Source organism: Asterias amurensis, chromosome 14 (assembly GCF_032118995.1).
Source record: "Asterias amurensis chromosome 14, ASM3211899v1".
Taxonomy (NCBI): Eukaryota; Metazoa; Echinodermata; class Asteroidea; order Forcipulatida; family Asteriidae; genus Asterias; species Asterias amurensis.
In genome coordinates this window covers 7,318,808-7,342,340 of record NC_092661.1, presented here as the reverse complement: position 1 = coordinate 7,342,340, position 23,533 = coordinate 7,318,808, and the positions used below count along the sequence as shown (strand labels likewise).

Below are 23,533 nucleotides of genomic sequence, written 5' to 3'. Positions count from 1 at the left end.
CCTTTGGACTCTAGGGGTCACCAGCTGTCTGCCGGTACGCTTTCTAACGGATGAGCTGAATGGCAGACAAGGGACGTTTGGCCAATCAGAAAAGGTTTGAGATACAATCTCTACAGTGGGATGCGGGAGTTTCCCAATTTGTTCGGAGCAATAAATTGTGTTTCTTTCTAAACAAGCAAGGTGTAGCTGCTCCCAGTCTCGTTATTAACCATACAGAACAGTGTCAAGAAGTGAGAGATCTTGTATACATTTTTAGGGAAGAGAGTGTTTGTTACAAATTCATGTGAGTATTATTAATGGTTAACTGTTCTGCATGGATGTTCTGTTTTTGTAATAATAAGGTTTTTTTTTTTTGAATGAGTTAATTTAATTGATATGTCATTCATGTCATTTGATCCTTTCTTGTTGAGAAAATGATGGTGTTGCAAACTATTTACAAAATACAAACAAATTGTGAACCAAGTCTCTTAATAATCTTATTGGTAAAGTGACCGTTTTTTCTTTCTTTCTTAGTTACGGTATAGAATTATAAATTTATGCAGGTATCAATTATCCTAGTTTCTGTTCTGGGTTTTCAATCATAGCGTCATATGTTATCAACCCTCATATGTTTTCGAACCCCAACTTTGATTCCCGTTTACCGCGAGATTGTGCAAGCTGCACCGGTGACAGAAGCTATGCAGTTTTACTCATGGTCTGTATTTTCATCAGGCTTAATGTCTCAATGTCTAATGAATCCTACAATATCACTCAAATCAAAACACCATCGAGGAAATAATTTGAAGAAAAGGCACAAAAACTTACCAGATTCCCGAGCGAAAGACCCAGGTTGAAAATTCGAACCTGGATCCTTCGCGTTTTGTCTTTTCCAGGAGTAGTTTGGCACGCTTGACAGAGCTTTCTGCGAGTCCATTGGACTGAGGGTAGTAGGGACTACTTGTTGTATGTTGGAAACCCCATGACGTGCAAACTGTTTGAAGGCAAAGCAATCAAATTGTCGTGCGTTGTCACTGATGATGATGCCGGGGATCCCATGGATGGAAAATTGTCTCTTTAGTACCTCAATAACTGTGGAGGCACAGTTGTCGTCGAGCGAGGCAAAATCAAACCAGCCGGAGTATGAGTCGCCAAGGGCTAGGTAATCCATGCCGTTCCATTGGGCGCTAAGCAGGGGCTTCTTGACGATAGTGACCAATGGCTGGTGATCAGTTTCAACGATAATGTCTTTACCGGAGATGTAGTCATGAAACTTGGTGCAGGCAAACACGACAGCAAGCAGTTCTTTCTCGATCTGTGCATACCGTTGTTCGGTGTCGGTCATAGTGCGTGAGACGTACGCTATGGGGTCGCCCTCTTGCAGGCAAGCTGCACCAAGGCCAAACTTTGAGGCATCGCATGTCACTGTGATTGGTTTCTTGACGTCGAAGTACTTGAGTGTCGGTGCGTGAGCGATCTTGTCCTTGATTTCCAAAAACACTGCATTGTGACGGTCTAATCAGCACCAGTGGACGTCGTTATGTGTGAGCTGGCGTAGTGGGGCTGCTAAGTCGCTTAGATTCGGTATGAACTTGGCCAGGTACATGTCACCATGCCAAGGAAGCGTTGTAGGGCAGTGATGTCCTCAGGTGGGGGCATGTCGGTAATAGCACTGACTTTTGCTGGATCGGGCCGAAGGCCAGTAGCGGTGAATACGTGACCGACATATGATACTTGTGCGAGACCGAATCGGCATTTCTGGGGGTTGAGACGCATGTTGACTTTGCGAATCCGATTAAAGACAGCTTGGAGGTTTCGATCATGTTCTTCTTTGTTACGTCCACCAACTAGTATGTCATCTACGATGATGGAGCATGGCAGATCAGCGAATAATTGTTCCATGGTTCTCTGGTATACATCAGGGGCAGAACAAATACCATAGGGCATGCGGAGGAACCGGTACCTGCCGTGTGGTGTGCTGAAAGTAGTTAGCAATGATGACTGATAATCAAGGGGGATCTGCTAGAAGGAACATTTAGCGTCGAGCACTGAGAAAACAGTGGCACCATCCTTCTGTGCTGCAACTTCCTCTACTGTTCGTGTAGGGTGGTGCGGGCGCTTTAGAGCTTGGTTAAGGTCACAAGGGTCGATGCATAAGCGAATCTCTTCGGTGTTTTTCTTATGAGTTGCGACCATGGAGGTTCCGAGACCGGAGTGATTACACCGAGGGTAGTCATGCGTTTTAGTTCGGACTTGACCTTGTCTTGCATTACTGCTGGAATGCGTCGTGGGGGGCGAACAACTGGTGTGGCGTTAAGGTCGATGGTCATGGAGTAGATGACAGGTAGTGACCCGAGGGAGTCGTCGAACAGGTCTTTGTAGTCTGTAAAGAGCTGTGTAGATGTTGAGTCGGTTGCGACGTGATACACGATGTTGTTGTTAACTGACAGCAGGCCTAGTCGAAGGCAATCGGTCAATCCAAGGATTGCTTTCACTCGCGAGTCTACGATGTGAAAGTCAATCATATGGTGTGTTTGTGATGACTCGATGATGCATGGCAGTGTGGCTTGGCCGAATCGATTGTCTTGAGCTCATTCCCTCCATATGCTACAAGTGTAGTAGGCTTAGTATTGTCGATAGATTTGGGCGGTGCAATGATGTTGAATAGCTTTATTGGTAGGACGTTACAGTGTGCACCTGTGTCTAGTTGGATGGGAACGTGTGTGCCATTTATTATAAGTGTGGCATGGATATTGTGCTTAAAGTTCAAGTTGGTGTTGTCGAGAGCTCTAATGTGGAACAGTTCCTGATCATCGGCGATTGAGGCTTCCTCCTCCGAGTAAGATTCGGGGTTAACGGTGTGAATTCGGCGGCTGCCTCTGCAGTAATCACCGTAATGATTCAGTTTGTTACATTTGCGGCAAGTTTTGCCGTAGGCGGGGCATTCTCGCCGCTTGTGGAAAGTTCCACAATTTCCACAGGGTCGTCTGGGCCTTTGATCTTGTTGCTGTGTTGGTTTGGTACCATATGATTGTTGATGAGGATTGGACTGACCTGTTTTTGACCGTTGAGCTTGTTTCTTTCGAAAAGCGTTGATGCTCGGACTGGATTCAGTGGTGGTACTGGCTGTCAGCATTTTAGCCTGGTCACCTGCAAGCTGCATTGATTGTGCAAGTTCCACTTCCGTTTGAGGTCAAGTTTATCCTCTGGTTGGGAGAGCAGGGATTTCTGGATCCGTTCATCCTGCACACCACAAACCAGCCGATCTCTCAGCATCTCATCAAGCTTTTGTCCGTAGTTGCAGTCACTGGCGAGTGCACGCAGGGCTGCTAGATAGTCAGCAATCGTTTCACCGGACCGTCAGTATCGGCTGTTGAACTGGAAATGGGCGATAATGCTAGACTTTGTAGGCTTAAAATGCTTCTCCAATGTGTCTACCAGCTCGATGTACGTAGCTTGGTTTGGTTTCTTTGGAGCAAGAAGATCGCTGATAAGCTTGTACGTCTGTGATCCAACGACGGAGTTTAGGATTGCCCGTTTTCGTGTGGAGTCCGTTATGTTGTTGGCTGTAAAGTATTCGCCAAGGCGGTCCGTGTACATCAACCACGTTTCCTTTTTGATGAAAAACTCACTGATAGATCCAAAAGTGGCCATTGTGGGTTACTCTGACACCATGTAAGAAGATACAACTTCGTATGTTATGATTATAAGTCAAGCTTTATTCCAGATAATGATAATTGACTGTTACATGCGGGCGGCCATGTTATAAGGTGATACAATGCATTATGGGAAGTAAACACTAGACTTGACTAAGTCTGCTTATGGCATACTGCTACAAGTGCTATAAAATTGGCCCTTGGTGAAATAGGACAGATTGTTGATTCCAGAACAGAGCTTCTTGTTCAACTTAATCTTGACCCATCTCGTAAATGGGAATCAAATTGGAGATCGAAAATCAAAAGGTCATACAGAAGTCTATGGATTAGACTTTTGGTGTTTTTGTGTTGTTCATTTACTCATTAACTCTAAAGTGTTATTTTTTACTACACAGATAAAGTAAAACATTTGTTTGTAACAAGTGTCAAAGCAAAAACATGTGTGAAACCAAACAAAGGCAAAGCACAAAACATGGTATTCTTACATGTACCTGCAATGCCTTTTTGACAAAAAGTACAAAATTTGATAACTAAGCAGATGATCTCACCAACAAAGTAACACACACTGAGCTCCAATACAAAGTTAAATGAAACCTGATGAGCTGATCGAACTGAAAATCAGTGGACACTATTGATAACTGTCAAAGACCAGTCATTTCACTTGGTGTATCTCAACACATGCACAAAATAACAAACGTGTAAAAATTTGAGCTCAATTGCTTGATGTCGAGACCTCACATTCTAAATCTGAGGTCTCGAAATCAAATTCGTGAAAAAATACTTCTTTCTCGAAAACTACAATACTTCATAGGGAGCAGTTTTTTACAATGTTTTATACTATCAACCTCTCCCAATTACTCGTATTCAAGTAAAGGTTTTATGATAATATTTATTTTGAGTAATTACCCAAAATGTCCACTGCCTTAAAGTCACCTGGAAGTGGTATTTTTTTAAAATAAAGCTTTTGTCACTAAAATATGTGTTTTTATGAGAGGAATGTGAATAAAAAGTTAACTAAGGTTTAAAAATATTAGTTTTGATTGTATTTACAAATTTACGAGTAGGCCCCGACCCGAGAGGGCGCTGTTCGTGACGTAATTCAAGGCGCGATATTTGAAGAGAAAATTTGTAGTCAGGCCCCCGTACATTACGCCTGGGAACATGGCACATCAAAACAAATTTAGACACGATTTTACACATATACGTACATTGAAACTTGAACATGTTGAACGCCTAGTGGTTTTTACAAAAGCTATTGCTGCTATTTTTATTTAACTATGCGACTTTTTAGTGACCAAATGGGTTGTAAGATGTGGGTCTGCCTACGTATTATTATAGAAATACGGCCACGGAGCAGACTGCACGCACGCACTATGGCTGCTGTATAATGTGCGGACGGTCACATAGGACCTGCACGCACAGTGAATCGCATGCGGTACCAAAACAAAATCGTGTCACTTGGCAAAAGCTAAAAACATACCCTCAAAGTTCAAACTTACCCGAATTTTTTCACGTTTAGCAAATGCTCCTCTGGGTTCGTCACGTCTTTCAGATACCTTCTTCAATTTCCCACTAGCTGGAAAAATTGTTGGGACGGCGTCGTGTTTAAGAATGGCTCTTCTCGTCATGTCAAATGAGTGGTGTATCCCGGATTCGAAGCACGACGGCTCGAAGTGTTCACTGCATAGCGCTGAAAAAGACATCGGACCGGACCACTTTGCTCTAGTTAATCTGACTTTCGCAGCCCACAACCGCCTATACTTGGGATCTGCAGGAAATAGATGAAGACTGACCTCATCTTTAGTTGTTTTGCTGCATCCAGCAGCAATACACGTGGTCGGCATTGCCGGAAAAATGCCAGAAAAAAAAACTTTTTCGCAGCGTACAAACTCACGTCTTAGAACTACATGTACTTTTGCACGTGTGTTTATCTACGCATCGAGGCAAAGTCTTCCTTTTCCTACAGCACAAAAGGGGTAGGCGGAGTCAACCCCCCAAGCACTTAATTAATTTTTTTAACATATAAATCGTGACAAACAATTACTCAAAAACTTGTTTTATTGTTTTCCATACTCTTATGTTTAAAAGAAAAAAAAATCTTATTTCCAGGTGCCTTTCACTTTATTAGCCCTTATTGAGAAAAATTTCTCATAATCATAGTTTCAGACATAGACCACTTCTCAGATACAAATTAATAAAATAAAACATTTATATCTACATATACCAGCCAAAAAGTGCTCTAGAAAGAAAAATAACACGGCATAGTTTGTTAATGGCTGGCATCCATGCTAGATATGGATCATTGACTCGGGAAGACGATTAAGGTAAATGTCAAGCTTGATTTTGAATTTTGAGGTCAAAAGGTCGAAAAAGGTCAAAAATCAATTTTTTCAAATTTGTTGTCAAATTTAATCACATTTTAATAGATCTATCCCTAAAATGTATTTGTAACTTTTGTTGATATTACAAACCTATGTAATTAACAACTTTGACCTTGCACACTAAAGTGTAGCAAAGCAAAACGTAAAAGTGTGATTATCTTGAAAAGTGTATATTTTGAGTACACCAATTGTTTTTGCATTCCCCATCCTCAATGGTGCACATATTTGTTTCAAACAACTTTTTTTGAAAGGTACATATACCCAGGCAGTTTTTGAGAAGAAAAAAATCAAATACCACCTTCATGGGGGACCATTTAACGACTCATCGTTTTTGAAATTTTCACAAAATTTAACCCCAAGTGGGACATCTATCCATAAAATCTAGTTTCATATCATATTGACATGCCAAGTCTGTGAAATTATGAGTTAATAATTTTGTCTTGTACACAGCGAAATTACAGTAGTCTTGTGCCAGATGTATAGGAAAATTAAATCTTAAAGTGCAATTTTCTCAAAAAGAGAGCATAATAAAACAAACTTTTTGAAAGGTAAATATACCAAGGCAGTTTTTAATAATAATAAACATATTACACTTTCCGAAGTGGTAAATTGAAACAAGAAATGCGTATGCTGTTTCATGAATTTAGTTTGATATAGTAGTTACAATGGGGGTATGGGGTATCGTGCAGTTGATAATTGTATGCTTTCTTATCTGGAGTGCCATTATTCAAAGCTAACTCCAGAGCTACATGAAGCCAGGCACACCAAAACCACTATACAGATTGACATACTTTTATGCCAAGTTTCTTTGATAAAGAATTCTCACTATACTCTTCTGGAGGCACTAGCAGACAACGACACTCTCAACACTTTGATCAATCACTTTGTGGACATAAAACACAGGTCAGAAACATACACATAGCATCGGGGATAAAGAATATTAATTTTTGGTTTTTACCCATATACACCGATGTAGCACTGTATACTCAGTACTTTCCCTAGTCCTGTGAAAAAAATCACAGGCATATTACTCGGGTGGGATTCGAACCCACGACCTTTGCAATTTTAGAGCAGTGTCATACCAACTAGACCACCGAGATTGCCCGGTAGATTTGATGTGTTCCGACTAAACCCAACCTTCGCAAAGAAGATGACACAGACTCTGATATTCTTAGAGAGATACCACTGGTATCTTTGACAACCAAAGCAATGCACCAGTTGATGTGTTAAGTGATCTTTTTAAAACAACTCCAGATCATGGAACGCAGTATATGATGACCAACTGGAAGCAATGTCTGCTTCAAGAAACTGTTGGTTTTAGTGACGCCCTGAAAAAAACATTGCTCAAAAACTTTTTCTGATCTGTACAATTTTTTAACCAAACAAATTATGTACGGTACAAGTACTACAAAAGCCTATAAATACAAACAGAAAGTTACTGCAACAATTGCTCAATGCTGCCACTGGAAGTACTTTGGAAGAGAACAGACTACAAGTGGTAGTTGATCACTAGATTGGAGAGGGCTTTACCAAGGCAGTGACATGGTCAAACAGAATGGGAAAGAAAAGCCAATTCCAAAGTTCATCCATAGACCCGGGTCATCCCATCCCAATCGTCTTCCCGAGCCCATACATCTATCTAGCATGGATGCCAGCCATAAACAAACTATGCCATCCAAAGTGTAATTTTACACTTTGGCTGGACTACTATGAAGTAAATTATGGTTTATGTTTTGTGGGTGTGGGTGTGTGAAGGGGGAGGTGAGTGTGCCACACCCCTTCAGGGTTCGACATTAACGCTGGTCCGCTGGCCAAATGCCAGTAGAAATCGCGTCGGACCAGCTGAAACCCTTTGCCAACTGGTCCGGCTGACCAGTAAAAAATATCGGCAGCGGTACTACAGAACTATGACTATTTTTAAAATATTTTTAGGCTCGAATAAAACGTAAAAACATTCACTTAAGGTTTGGATAAATCGTAAAAAAAAACACTCGAAGTGCCGCTGAACGCTGGCAAACTTCCGACGATCACGCATACACATGTGCACACAGCGCAAAATCCCATCATGCAACGCAAAGGCTCGTAGTCTTCGTATTAGTTCACGTGTGGCAAAAAGTGTAAGAAACATTGAACACTAGAGGGCGTTTCAGAATATTCGATAGCGTGGGAATAGACGCCCTCTATTGGTGAAAGTACGCGATAGCTTACAAAACTAGCTTCAATCGCCTTGACAAAAGACCACAAAGCAAAACACATTCTGTCAGCAGCATGGTCGTCGACAACGGAGCAGATTTCGGTGTGGGAATTAAGAGTCTAGCGTGTTTACGAAAAACCAGCAAGACGGTGAGGCCTCATTCAACAAAAATTACCAAGTTACAATACTCTGGATGAGCAAAAAGGAGTATTTAATTGTGTTTAGTAAGGTTCTTCCGTCCTCATTTTGCTTATTTTTTTTTGTTAATTGGGGCTTGTTTTTTTTGCGGGCGATTGGTGGGTGATCTAGTTTTGCTCCATGGTTTTATGGTCAAATATAATGCGCGGTTGTTTGGGTTTTTTTGCGGGTTGATTTCAAGAAAGACTTGGGTTCTAGAATGCAATACCTCCATGGTTAAACAAAGGCGCAGTTGTTTTTGCTACTTTTAAATGAAAGTTTTGTTCACAAAACAGACGCCGGTATAATTGAAAAAAAATACCGTAAAACTCATATGCTTCTTCATGGATGTTGCAACTATTTTCATGTCTACCTTTTGGGGGGTTTATTTTTCTGGACGAAAGTGGGAAGATTTTGGGAACTTCGGTTATCGGTACGATGTATTATGTTTATGAATACTTATTAAAAGTACAAATAGGCAATGTTTATACATGATAAAATAACTTGAGCGATTGCATGTAACCCTCCCCACCGTAGATTTGAAGGCAATACATAAAAAGTTAATTTGATATTTTTAACAGTCGGTTTTAAAGTGGTTTTTTTTGTTAAGTAAAACACTAAAAAAGAAAATCATAAAAAAAGTTCTTCTTACTTGGGAATACTTGGATGTCGAGTGCTTACAATAAACCGTGGACTAAAAAAACTACCTAAATAAAGATCATATTAAATTTTTTCATTTGCTCTGACAAATAATTTGACCCGTTTTTAAATTAACTTTAATAATATTATTGTTTACATATTTTAAAAGAAAAAATACTCTCAAATTAGTGAGCCCCCTTACGAACACAGTATCTTGGTACACATAAATTAAGTATGGCTTCCACTGCAGTTAAGTTGACGTTGCAATTCATGTTGAATTTTGAAATAGCGACGATCGGAAATCGAGTAGTTGGTATACAACAGTATACTTTTAGTTAAAAAAAATATACAAAAATTGACGGACCAGTCAAAAACGTGGCGGACCAGTGAAAAATCAAGCCAACTGGTCCTGCTGGCCAGTTGAAAAAAAAGTTAAGGGCAACCCCTGCCCTTGAGAGGATGCTCGATGATCATTCAACAGTGACGCACGGGCCCTTCTGCGCTCCCCAAAAAAGTCATCAATATTTAGCCCGAACCTTGAAGAACAATCCCTATTGCCGATGACACCAATGTTTTCTTTAGTCATAGTAACTTAAAGGAGGCAGTTTCAGTAATGAACTCAGAACTGCATAAGGTTTCATTGTGGTTTAAATGTAACAAACTATCAATTAATGAAAAGAAAACTTGCTTTATGTTCTTTTCAAATATATGTAAAGATGACAACATCAATATTTATATAAATAACTCTAAAATAAGCCAAGTTAATTCTTTTAGATTCCTAGGTGTTATAATTGACAGCAACCTTACATGGAAGTCTCACTGCCAAAAGATTCACACATCAGTTTCCCAAATTTTGGGTGTTCTACGTAAACTTAAACATATTCTGCCTAGAAATGTGCTTTTCTCTATTTATAATACGCTGGCATTGCCCCACTTTCAATACGGAATTCTAGCCTGGGGAAATACTCATGCTTCTTACCTGAACAAGCTATTAATCGTACAGAAGAAATCCTTGAGAGTTATAGCCAATTCTAGCTTTAGAGAGCACACTGCACCCCTTTTCAAGCAATTTAAAACACTCGATATTTTTAAACTGTATAAATATCATCTTGGGGTCCTTATGTTTAAGTTTGAATCTAACTTGTTACCAGGTAACGTAAGACTCCTCTTTACACGAAATATTGACATCCATTCACATAACACTAGATCAGCTACTAAAATTCATATTGGAAAGGCTCGGACCACTTTATTTATGAAAACAGTCAGACATCAAGGCCCCCTACTCTGGAATCAGCTCACCCCAATACCTTCATTTAGAACTGTGCACAGCTTCAAAAAATACATGAAAAACCTACTTATAACCAGTATCGTCTAAAATGACACCACCTGTAACTACACGCGTACCATGATTATCCATTCCAAATTATCAAGTTTTGTAATTTCCTAAATAATGTTCTGTTAATTTTCCTTTTTGTTATCAACTCTCAATATGTATTTATGGCTGCATAGCAAACAAATTTTTTCAAAACAGTTTAATTACAAACAATCATTGTGTTATTTTTGCTGTTTGCACTATACCTTTCACCGTACCTTAATTTCAATAATCAATATTGTTATTGTTATAAACTAAAACCTATTAATTTACATTATAAAGGGTCCAGGCTCTGTACAAGCCTAGGCTTTTTTCCTGGTGCCCTCCTCTTATCACTCGTTGTTCTTATTTCTTGTATGTTTCATGATTATTTATTGTGATATTTGGAAATAAAAAAACAAACAAACAAAACAAACAAATCTTCTGTGACTTGGATCATCAATTGGACTTTGTGCACCACCCTCCCCCCTCCCCAATTTCTAATATCTTTCAATCTGCAATTGCATTTTAATTATATGATCTCTTTCTACAGAACAACCCACACGTCAAGTATTGATGTTGAGACTTTAACTGCTAAGATGTCTCTACAGTTATTCAACTGTGAGATTTGCGGACAGGAAGCTATGACAGAGCCTGACCTTCGAACCCATCTACGATTAGAGCATGAGGAAAATGAAGGCAGTTGCCCTCTGTGTGATCTTCGACATTTAACCCTGGAGGAGTTACACTTGCATGTGAATACTGCACATTCATTGGTGTTGAGTCCTCATCAAGTTGATAAACAAAAAAAGAAGAAGGCAGACTCAAAAGATGCTTCTTGTAGTTCCAACGAGAACAAGGAAACTATAGATCTGGTAGAAGAGTTTGTGTCAGTCGAGGGAAGCTGTAAAACCAGCCCAATAGAAACAAATGAAAGGACAATCCATTATGTTAGTTCAAACAGAGTAAAACAACCTAGATCATGTGCTTGTCATTTTGAAAATGGTACAAAACTTGAGCCGGATGTCAATGGTGAAAACAATTTTGATGAACATGAAAAGGAGCTACCTCTATGTAACATGGAGAAATATTCATGCCTTCGTTTTCCATCAGGCAGTTCAGACAACAACGCTGCTAAAAGTATGTCACTTCCTATTGTTAAAGATTCTTCTTCAGTTCATGTTCGCAAGAGAACTAGAAGTACCGCTCAATGGAGTTCAGCATCTAGTGCTAGCAATAGTGTAACTAACATTGATTTGTTCGAGGAACACTCCAATAGAAGTAAATCAACTTCAAGTCCTTTTAAGAAATTCTTAAGAATGTTCAGTCCCAACAAAAGTAAACAAGGGAAGAAGAAGTCGGATGATGACGATGTTGAAGAGGTTCAGATAGTTTCCTGTAGATCCGGATCAGATGGAATCTGGAATGAGGATCAGGATGATAGTGTCATGTCCGAGCCAGAGTGTCCGTTCTGTCAGATCTCTGGTTTAGACCTAGAGGCCATGGAACAGCATGTAGAGGTTGAACACAGTGATGCTTTCATCAACTCATCCAAGACAGCCACCATGAATGGAGGTCACTGGAATACCTCATCGACTCCAGACAAGTCTCATCCAAAACCTACTCTCTTAAGTCTAAGCAAACATGCACATAATTTACACTCAGCTGTTACTTGTCCAATTTGTGGATTAGGTAGCTACGATCCGGATTTCCTTGCTGTGCATATTAACACTGAACACCCTACTCCCAGTACCTCCGAACAAACGACCTCAATACCTCAGAACAACTCAAATGAACAACATCTTTCTGATGAAGCCGGACCTAGCAGGGGAGTAGAAACATGTCCGATATGTGGGATCTCAGCATCAGACGTGACATCATTGAATGACCATGTAGATGGCCATTTTGAAAGTCCTGAATCTTTTACAGCTGACCGTCAACTTGCTCGACAGTTGGACGAGCAAGAAAGGCAGTTACAGGAGAGAAGAGAAAGGGATACATTCAAACAATTACAGGTAGCTACAGATACCCCCTGTCACCCCTTGTCATACATGTATAACATGGGCCTTGAAGACTATTTTTCCATTTCTGGGCAGAGGTTGCATTTAAAAGTGGCTAGTTTTCCCCCAACAACAAAATTATGTCGTTGTTGGTTATCAGTTAGCATTAGGCCTATTTTTAAAGTGGTTTCAAATTTTCAGTCAGTTTGCTTTTAAAAGAACTTACACATAAAAGTTTGTATGAAATAGTGCCGGCCTTTTGGCCCTATGCTTTGTTTTTGAAAGGGCAAGGGCACCAAGGCAAATTCTCCTTGGTAAAGGGCACCCTTCACTGCCTCGGTGTGAAGTATCGGGCCTGGTGTTGAATGGCAAAATAATGTGTTACTCTAAACTGTTGGGAAAATAATCTTTCTAAACTTACAAAGTTTTTGAGGTTGCACTGTATTCTGAATCTCTTGAACTGTGAAACTATTACTGTTTATAATTCTGACTTCATTGTTACATAACTTCCCTCAATGTGTATAAATGTTGTTGTTTTTTAAGGCACAGTATGGAATGAGCGAGTCGGGCAGTTACAAGCAACAGTCTGAACAGGAGTTGGAGAAAGCTGTTGTACGTGGTCAAATCACTGTAGCCGATTACAACCAACGTATGACTAGTGTAGGACGATCCTTAGCTGAAGGTGTAGATGATGGGAAATCACGTACTCCAGGTACAAATATTGCCTCTGTGTAACAATGTTGTAACTCAGTTTAGTCAAAAGGTCATATCCAGTGTTTTGGGGTTGTTTTTTTAAAGGACCGACCTTAATGGATATTTTGTTTTAAAAACTAGTGGCAAAATTGGTCTGTGAACATCATAGAACAATTATGTGTAATCTGTTATTCAGCTGAAAAAAATATTTGTAAATGATATCGTATTCATGTGCAGTAATCTTCACTTATGAAGTGCCCATCACTTTTAAGGAAGAAGAAGAAGAAGAATGCAATGGTGTGCACTTTATAGCTTGGTTGGGGGTGGCAAATGCCAAGGGCACCCTCTTGTGTGAGGGGAGGGATGCCAAACAATGGTTGTGGTCATTACTAATCTGACGAACTCTCTAAAATTGACAAAGAACCTAAATGACTGAAGTAAGCCTAGGATGTTTAGGAAGGGTGCATTAGTGAAAATGGGGTCAATATGGATCAGTTTTGCGCACCAATTTTGGGTAAGTCTGCCTTACACTGCAAAAAGAGAAATTATTATTAGTAAATCGAGCCCAGTGTTTTGGTTTTACACTTTCAATATTGCCTAGTCCACATTTTTACTTTACTTTTGTATGTGTTTTTGTATTCTTTGTTTATTCAGGTTTAATTCAGAAGATGACAACTTTCTACACAGAGCAGACATTGCCAGGATTGAGCTATGTACGACTGTGTAACCAGGCAGATCATTTCTCATCAACATACGGTGATAAAGGCTGGGGCTGTGGGTATCGCAATCTACAAATACTACTCTCATCATTGGCTCACATTGCAGAGTACCAGCGGGTGGTATTTAATGGTAAGGTTGCATATGATCTCTGTAAAGAATTTGTTCTTAAAGTTGTGGGTTTTTTTTTTATGTGACATAAAACAGCTTTCAGGTGTATATTCACAAACACCTAATGTTTAGGTGTGTTGTTTTAGGTGAAGCTTTAAGACAAAGTGAATGGTTGGTGATTAGGGAAGAAGAAATTTGACAAATTTAGATTTGAAAGCTTCTTGCTAATACATTCATATCAGTACCAATCCTCCAGAGAAATACTTAGATCACAAATGCTTGAAAAAAGCATTTGGAGACTAGATAAATCCCTAATTGCTTTTTTTTATTGTGCTCTCAAAATAGGCTGAGCACAACTTTATGCAATTCCCTGTGTCAAAACATGATCGGGGTTAATTTGTCAAGCAAATTAATGCAGTAAATGAATGCTTATGTGTGCAATGGTGAGAATGTTTTCAATTTTCCATTCAACAAGGCAAAGTCAAATACAATGGTTTGATGTTGTGTAAAGAGAGAAATAGTTCTTGGTTTAGACAATTGCATGCTTTCTGAATGGTAAAATGTTTGTACAGCTACATTGCCTTGTACAGCGATTGCTCTTTAAAAGATTCTAGGAGAATGAAATCATAGCATCATTGGATGTACTAATTTGTAGACTTTTTGACAAACTGGCTAGTTAAAGAATTTTTAAGGAATGGTATACAGCATTATGACAGCTTCATTCCAGTCACTGATTAATTTTTGGAGTTTAATCTTGTAGTTGTTTGATGTTATTTTTGCTGCAGGTCAGAACGCTATTCCCTCAATCCACAAGCTACAGCAGCTCATTCAGGCTGCTTGGACCAAGGGATTCGACCCACAGGGCAGAGAACAGCTTGGTGGCCAGTTAGTCAATTCTCGCAAGTGGATTGGTGCCACAGAGATCGTAGCTATGCTTTCTTCTCTGCATGCCAAGTGTCAATTAATAGACTTCCACACCCCAAGCGGAGCAGGGAGCACACACCCAGTGCTATTTGAGTGGGTTAGAGACTACTTTGGAAGGACTGAGACTGGGACTTCATTGAGACTTAGATTGCTTGGCAATAATAGCTTAAAAGCAAGCAGTATACAGACTTGTAAGCCACCGTTGTATCTGCAGCACCAAGGTAATAATATAAAGTTCTTTATAAAGGGCATTTTACAATAACCGCCTCAATGCGCTTTCAGTAGTGCCTTGGTCATTGGGCCAATAACATTCCTTTAATCTTTCTCAGCTCCCTGGGGAGTATACATGTACAACCTGTGCAACTATAGAGCTATATGTTTTTTCATACACAATATCAACCCCTACCCTCACAGGTACCCATTTATACCCCTGGGTGAAGAGAAGTAGTTATAGTAAAGTATCTTGCTCATCAAGGACACAAGTGCCCTGAATGGGTAGTATTTCTTCATGTAAATGTACATCTAAAGGCTATGCCAAGATATTTGAGTAGGTCAAAGAAAACATTGAGCCAGAAAATTTCTTACACCAGGCTAGAAAATGTCTTTCAAAGACTTATAAATAGAAAGATATGCTGGGTATTTTCCCTTATTAAACTGGCAAAAAAAGCACTTAACAAATTGTTACAGACATGTAGAATTGTAGATCCAGGCATTTTACTTAAAGACACAAGAACAGAAAAAGTAACTAGTTCCATTTCGAAAGCTCAATGTTTAGAACAAAAGTATGGAAATATTGAAGATTCCAAATACCAGATCACCCTGCTTATTTTGACTGCCATCTAAATGAGCACCAATATGAATTGTACAAATTCTCTGAACAAATGTTAAAACAAAAAGTTGTGTTTACTCAAGCTGGAGTAATGTTGTTAGGATGCTGCATTTATTGAAAACTAGAGAATACTTACCGGTAAATGGTGTTTGAAGCTTTTTATGGTGTGGAGAATAAAAGCAACTATACATATTAATAGTAAACTTGGGGGTTAAAACCATGGGTAAAAACTTTTTCAAAAACATTGATGCAGTACACATTTAAAGATAGGGTCATGTAGTTACTTTAAAAATGGATGACCATATAAATTGACTTGGTGAGCAGCACAACAGCTGTTGATAGTATGAGTTTTCAATATTGGTCAGTTTTGTGGTGCACCAGTGTTTGGAAAGTCTGCCTTACATTGCAAAAAAGATATATTACTGCATTAGTAAATATTGACTTAAATGCAGTGGAAACTATGGATAGTTACTCAAAATAATTATTATCATAAAACCTTACTTGATTACGAGTAATGGGGAGAGGTTGATAGTATAAAACATTGTGAGAAGCTGCTCCCTCTGAAGTGATGTAGTTTTCGCGAAAGAAGATTTTTTCCACGAATTTGATTTCAAGACATCAAGTTTCAAGTTTCAGGTCTCGAAATCAAGCATCTGAAAGCACACAACTTCGTGTGACAATGGTGTTTTTTTCTTTTATTGATATCTCGCAACTTCGACGACCAATTGCGCTCAAATTTTCACAGGTTTGTTATTTTATGCATATGTTGAGATACACCTACTATGAAGACTAATCTTTGACAATTACCAATAGTGTCCACTGTCTTTAACTCCAGTGTTTGGGTTTTACACTTCCAATATTGTTTGGTTGGATTTGGCGTTCTTGTGAAAATACTGTGAATTTGTGAAATTGTTTTCTCAGCAATTAGACGCTGTATTTAGCTAAAACTTTTACAAATGATTTTAATTGAATCTTTCTTTATAATTTTGCCTGTAAAGCAGCATTTCGTCAACAAAAACCGATCTACAACCCTACCTTTAAAACACAGTTAGTGCTGCCCCATCACTTTTTTTATAAAAAGCTAAAGTTTTTTCATTCTGAATCAATCAAACAGGCCATAGCAGGACCATCATTGGCTGTGAAGTCCACAAAGACAACTCCATCAGGCTTCTTCTGTTTGACCCCAGCTATAAGGTTAATGATATGCGAGGTCTAGGCATGGACAAGCTAGATGGATATGCTATGCGACCAATCAGAAAGAGTCTTGTACAGATGAAGGCCAAACAGTACCAGATAGTGAGTGTTGATAGGCTGATGACAACCCAACAGGAATATGAGGTATTGGTTCAATTTGCATGCACCCTGTCACTGTTTCATGGAGCTGCCTATACACACAAATTTGCTCAGCACAGACATATCCTGCATATCAGAAACTGAATATCAGCCAAAATACCACCTCAAATTTGTTTTATGTGACAGGTCCTCTGCCTAAAGGCACTGAAAACTATTTGTAAATACTCAAAATATTTGTTTGCATAAAAACTGACTTGGTAATGAGCAATGGAGAGCTGTTGATAGTATAAAACAATGTGAGAAACCCGGGCTCCCTCTGCAGTGACGTAGTTTTTGAGAAGGAAGTAATTTTTCACTAAAATATTTGGACTTGATTTCGAGATCTCAGCTGAGGTCTCGAAATCAAGCATCTGAAAGCCAACAATTTCGTGTGACTAGGGTGTTTTTTCTTCCATTAACTTGTCGCAACTTTCACTTCGACAACCAATTGAGTTCAAATTTTAACAGGTTTGTTATTTTATGCATATGTTGAGATACACCAAGTGAGAAGACTGGTCTTTGGCAATTACAAAATGTGTCCATAAGAGCAGATGATCATATTCTAAGCATTTGGACACTCCTGTGTTCATTACTGACCCTGCGACTAAGTTAAGCTTTGGCGATAAAGATTTATTTTATTCACGATATATCGCCGACAATATATCGCGATATTCAATATAATCGCGATTAATGAAATTTGACATCATCAGTCTTCAATCTCCCCATGAAAGTTGTAGAAGAGACAGTCATAGCATAAGAGAGGTGTTCTAATGACCTATTCTTCTGGTTTTACTTCAAACCTATGGGGTGCAAGATGTCTCAGCTAGGAAATACATCACGATATTGCGATACCTAATCGATATCGCGATATATCGTGATATATCGCGATATATCGCGATATCGATATTTCAATTAAAACCAAAGCGATCCGATATCGAAATCGTTTCCAAATTAGTATCGCGATATTCGATAATATCGTACTATTGCCCAAGCTTACTAAAAGTGTCAATTGCTTAGTATGTAGCTCTGAGCACACTTTAAGAACATTGAATGGACCTGGTGAGTCTACCACCCACTGGATATCGTAAATCTTCATTCAATCCACAAATGCCTGGAATTAAGTTATCCAAGAAATATAAAAATTAAGGAAATATTCAGTATTGTGTGTACATGTAGCACATCATTTTGTAATTCAGAGATTTGCAAAACAAACAGTCAACAAATGAATGTGGACATTTGAATGTTATACTTGCATACAACTAGATCGTTGCTGCATTAGTCACATGCCAACATAGATAATGTTTTTTAAATTAAGTTTGTGCTCTTTGTTTCTTTGTTTGACTTTTAATATGGGTCATTCCATGTCAGACCAACACACTTTATTACCTCATGTCTTCTGATTTTGATAAAAATGGCTGTGCTTGTAGGTCCTAATGAGCAATGAATGCACACCAATTTTTAGCCCGATTCGTCTTACCATGTGGTCAGGAAGAGCCCAACGGTTTCTTAGTGGATTCTGGTAGAGGAAGACACGCTCTATCAAGTGATTTTTATTGTGTTGATTTTTGGAATGATACATTTTTTCAAAAACTGGGTCAATGGTCACGATAACATATTAAAGATTACAAGATTACAGTGACCTACATTTCAGAAAATTTATTTTTGACAAAAGAATTGATTTGAACATGCAATTCTCATCATTTTGATACCAAATTTGCATATATGTCATTGGAATTGACATAGTTGACATGGTTATGACATATTTTTACCAAAAAGGTGGTATTTTACCCTAAAATGTCAGTTTTTAGTGGTTTCTGCCCTGACCACATGGTAAGTCCGATCGGGCTAAAAATTTGTGTGCATTCATTGCTCATAAGGACCTACAATCACAGCAGTTTTTATCAAAATCGGAAGACATGAGGTAAGTCTGACATGTCCATCTAATACACATATGTGTCTTAGATGGACATTTTAAAGGAATTGAATATTTATTTGCTATGCATTATGTGCAAAAATGACCTTTTCAGGGCAAACTCTTGTGGTCAGCTTTACTATTAGAATTATCAGAACTAGCCGGAAGAGTTTTGCGCTTTTTCGATTTTACAAAGCACATAGATTGAACTTTGTATCGATCTTAATTGCTAAGCAAAGAGTGACGTCACAATACCAATTACCCTGTCCCTGTTTGTACTCCTTTTTATTAAATAATTTTGTTCCCTTTCAGTTTATTCTTTTCCTGTCCCGTATCATTTTTTTAGTCCCTTGTCTGTTTTCCTTTCCCGTATTATTTCCCAACCCCGTTAATTTTTTTCCGTCCTGATCATTATTTTCTCGTCCTGTTTTTCCCGTTTTGTATTATTTGTCAGTCGAATTAATTTTGTTCCCGTCCCGTTCATTATCCCTCATTCGCACACTTGTACGCAAATTCCTGTACTGCGGGTCCCACTAGACAAGTAAACTGGGCACCTGAATACCTGCTATGCATGAAAATGTGCACTGTTGATGATCTGATCATAGTGCAAGGGGGGTGATGCGTTACACAATGACCACGTAACGACAGTAAAGTTGCGATGACATCATCAGATCACATCAAAAAATCAGTGTTAGTGTTAGTTTTACTGACATCACTTTAAAAATAATAATATTCAAGAAACACCCATCAAATTGCATTTAAAAGATATCGTGAAGCAAATGTGTGACACATGCAAGCTGCCATTTATGACACCAAACCAATCCAATGACTTCATAATTAAAGAATAAGTGATAATTAAGTGTATAATCTTCGGCTGGTTGTTAAAGTAACGGTAACCAAATCTTAAAAATAATTTGTCATGTGCAATGAATGTCCAAATGCGTAAACTTTTAAGGCATGTTTCACTCAGTTTGTCCGAACTATAAAGAAAGTCGTGTGTTTTTGGAGGGGGGGGGTAATTAAAAAGGTGTAGATGTCGCGATTTTTAAAATGAACGTCCCCATGTGTAAACTTTTAATTTAAGGCGTGTTTTATTCAGTTTTATTCATCCCCCTGCCTCTTCCCTCTCCCCGCCCCACGTGCTCTAAAACCTGCCTCCGTTCTCCATGATCCCGTCCCATAGCATCAGTTAAATAATAGGTGCCGTTCCCCCGTCCCCCTGCGCCTTCCCTCTCCTCGTCCTATACATGCTCTAAAGCCTGCCTTTGTTCTCCATTCCTCCGTTCTTCACGATCCCATCCCATAGAAACAGTTAAATACTAGGTGCCGTTCCCACGTCCCTCTGCGCCTTCCCTCTCCCCGTCCTATACATGCTCTAAAGCCTGCCTTTGTTCTCCATTCCTCCGTTCTTCACGATCCCATCCCATAGAAACAGTTAAATACTAGGTGCCGTTCCCACGTCCCTCTGCGCCTTCCCTCTCCCCGTCCTATACATGCTCTAAAGCCTGCCTTTGTTTACCATTCCTCCGTTCTCCATGATCCCATCCCATAGAAACAGTTAAATACTAGGTGCCGTTCCCACGTCCCCCTGCCCCTACCCTCTCCCCGTCCCTTGGCTCTAAAGCCTGCCTCCGTTCTCTATGATCCTGTCCCATATGCCTTTCTTAATATTTATGCACGACGTCAATATTCTTACCCAAAATCAGGCTATGGGCGCAGCCACTGTACTGTACTCGCGCACAGCCCATAGCAACCGCTCTTTGCTTTCACTGTACGCGCGCGCTGCCCATAGCAACAGTAAAAACAGCGCGCAACACCCCACAAATTTTGCTGTTTTTTGCTTATAAATCTGTCAATTCTCAATTTTGTTCAAAAATAGATGAGTGTCAAGACAAAGTCAGCGTCTTTCTTCTGTGTAAATTTGGTGAGGTTTGATGTGGTATCCAGGGAGGAGATCCAATAACATACACACGCACGCACACACACGCACACACAGACACGATCCGGCTTTTTATAATGAGATTGCACAGTAGTGGTTATCGTTATAATCTTTTTATTTATTTTTTCAAAAAGTGGAAACTTAAAAATAACTGATTATAAAAGTTGATATCACTACCAATCCATAAAAGAAATTTTTCTTTCTGAAATACTGTCAAAGTTTAGAAAAGAGAAATAAGAATGTATGTGAATGTGTACAAATCCCTACATTTTATAAACCATTTTGTTGTTGTTGTTGCTGTATTGAAACCAAACATTTGATGACATTTTTACAGCTTTGTTTGATTGCATGGTGTGTTTGTTGATCGCTATAGGATAGAAATTAAGTTACTTCTACTAAGTATAATGATGGAATTATGGGTGGCAGGGTAACCAAGGTAACTTTAACATAGCAAATACAAATCTTTTCTGATAATTATATGAGTTTTTGTTTCTCTTTTTCAGGAAAGTAAAATTCTGAGATCACAGAGGAAACCTTGATGATTGCATCATCAACTTGGACTTGAATCCCATTGTGCTTCAGCTAGAAATCATTCCTTGGCTTTGACACCTTTGGTTATTTCAAATAAAAGGCTTCGGGGCCTGAAGTATTTTAATATTTCATAAGAAATTACCTCTTTCACAAAAATTTTGTTACTTCAGAAGTAGCCGTTTCTCACAATGTTTTATATTATCAACAGCTCTCCATTGCTCGTTACCAAGTAAGTTTTTATGCTAACTGTTAATTAAAGTAATTACCAATAGTGTCCAGTGTCTTTCTCGAAATAAGATATGATAATAAACTAGATTTTCTGTCAGTGTAAAGGTTGAACGACCATACATGTATTAAGTGATTGACATGCTTGGACTGTACGACACTGGTGATCTTCCTTAAAGGAAGGTTACAGAATTGGTAAGAAACAAAAATTGTGAAGATCACAGATTTACATAAAACTTACACGATCAAATGATGATGATAGTTGAAAACATCCCTTGAAATATTTCTGTCTGAAATGTCATATTTGATGAGAAATAAATAATACAACTTCGCGTTTGGAGTTAATCGCTCAGTGAGCGTTTTATTATTTTTTAGTTTGGCATTGATGCAATGCAAAATTTGTAACCAGTTTTTCACTATTCTCTCGTGACCCAGATGGCCATCGATCTCAAACTTCTACAGGTTTGTCAGTTTATGTATATGGTGGATTACATAAAGTACTTACACTGCCAGTAACTGTTTTGTTAGCAAAAACCAATTCTGTAATGTTCCTTTACAGTCACCTGGAAATAGAATTTTTTTTCTTTCAAACATAAGAGTATATGCTTACGAAACAATGTTTTTAGTAATTGTTTGTCACGATTTATATGTTTAAAAAATATATAAAGTTGTTTGGGGGGCTGACTCCGCCTACCCCTTTTGTGACGTCTATCGAGGCAGACTTTGCCTGCAATGCGTATAGTAAACACACGTGCAAAGTACATGTATGTCCAAGTCGTGAGTTGGTACATTTCAAAAAGTGTTTTTCTGCATTCAGCAGCAATACACCCGGTCGGCGTTGCCGGGAAAAAAACATTTTTTTTTTCTGAAACGTACAAACTCACGACTTGGTCCGTACATGTACTTTGCAATTGTGTTTACTCTACGCAACACAGGCAAAGTCTGCCTCGATTTTCGTCACGAACAGCGCCCTCTCGGGTCGGGGTCTACTCTTAAATTTGTAAATAACATAAGAACTGATTTTTTAAAACCTTAGTTAACTGTTTATTCACATTCCACTCATCAAAACACATATATTAGTGACAAAAGCTTTATTTTGAAAAAATACCACTTCCAGGTGACTTTAAGAGTGTGTCTTTTTAATGAAATCAAATCAAATAGTTTCTCGTTTACTATAGTTACCCCAAAAACTTATTTATTACTTTAGAGAAAAAAACGATGTATGTTTTTGTAACCATTTTCCCATATTTTCGCTTTTGTTTAATTTTTGTCAATAAACACAAGTGTAAAAAGTATCTGTGTGATTTGTCCTAGGTTTTTCTGTGGATCAAAAATGGTTCAGAGGGTGATTGCTAGACTTCAGAATCGGAGGTCCCCTGTTCGTTTCCTAGGCCAGGAACTTAAATTTTCATTTACATACATGTATGGCCATTTCAATATTGATAAGGGCAACCAGAAATTTATCAGTATGATTTTTCCTTTGTTTTTGTGTGAATCCAAATGGTCCATAGGGTATTTGCTAGATTCCGAAGTTCGATCAAATCTCTTTTTACCCTTTATCTTTTTAAAATTGATGGGTGTAGAAACTTATCAGAAGATTTTTCGTTGGTATTTCTGTAAATCGGATTGGTCTAGCGGTAAATCTCTCGACTTGGGAATCAAAAGTCCTCCGTTCGAATCCTAGGTCAGGATGTTGTGGATTATTTTTGCTAGGTTTTTCTGTGGATCGATTTGGTCTACCGGTAGATGTCTCGACTTAGGAGTCAAAGGTCCTCCGTTCGAATCCTTGGTCAGGATGTCAGTATTTTGTTTCATTTGACCATTTCAAAATTGATAGAGGCTGCATATTTGTGGAAATTTTCTTAGGTTTTTCTGTGGATCGATTTGGTCTAGCGCTAGATCTCTCGACTTCGGAGTTAAAGGTCCTCTGTTCGAATCCTTGGTCA

The 23,533-nt window shown here is 38.7% G+C and overlaps 1 protein-coding gene and 1 non-coding gene across 3 annotated transcripts; one reads left to right on the top strand and one right to left on the bottom strand.

The window, feature by feature from the left end:
• Positions 1-42: 42 nt before the first annotated feature.
• On the top strand, positions 43-22,809 carry LOC139947441 (zinc finger-containing ubiquitin peptidase 1-like). Of its 2 annotated transcripts, none has more exons than XM_071945347.1 (7): positions 43-283; positions 10,928-12,389; positions 12,918-13,086; positions 13,722-13,916; positions 14,681-15,040; positions 16,763-16,986; positions 21,335-22,809. In XM_071945347.1, the coding sequence occupies exons 1-7, from the start codon at positions 60-62 to the stop codon at positions 21,368-21,370; spliced, it is 2,670 nt and encodes an 889-aa protein (XP_071801448.1). In that variant the 5' UTR covers positions 43-59; the 3' UTR covers positions 21,371-22,809. The 2 variants fall into 2 exon arrangements, with proteins under 2 accessions (XP_071801448.1, XP_071801449.1); XM_071945348.1 differs by lacking the exon at positions 43-283 and adding an exon at positions 8,299-8,356.
• On the bottom strand, positions 7,039-7,113 carry Trnaf-aaa (transfer RNA phenylalanine (anticodon AAA)). Its single transcript has one exon. It is a non-coding gene; the product is annotated as a tRNA-Phe (tRNA).
• Positions 22,810-23,533: the final 724 nt, after the last annotated feature.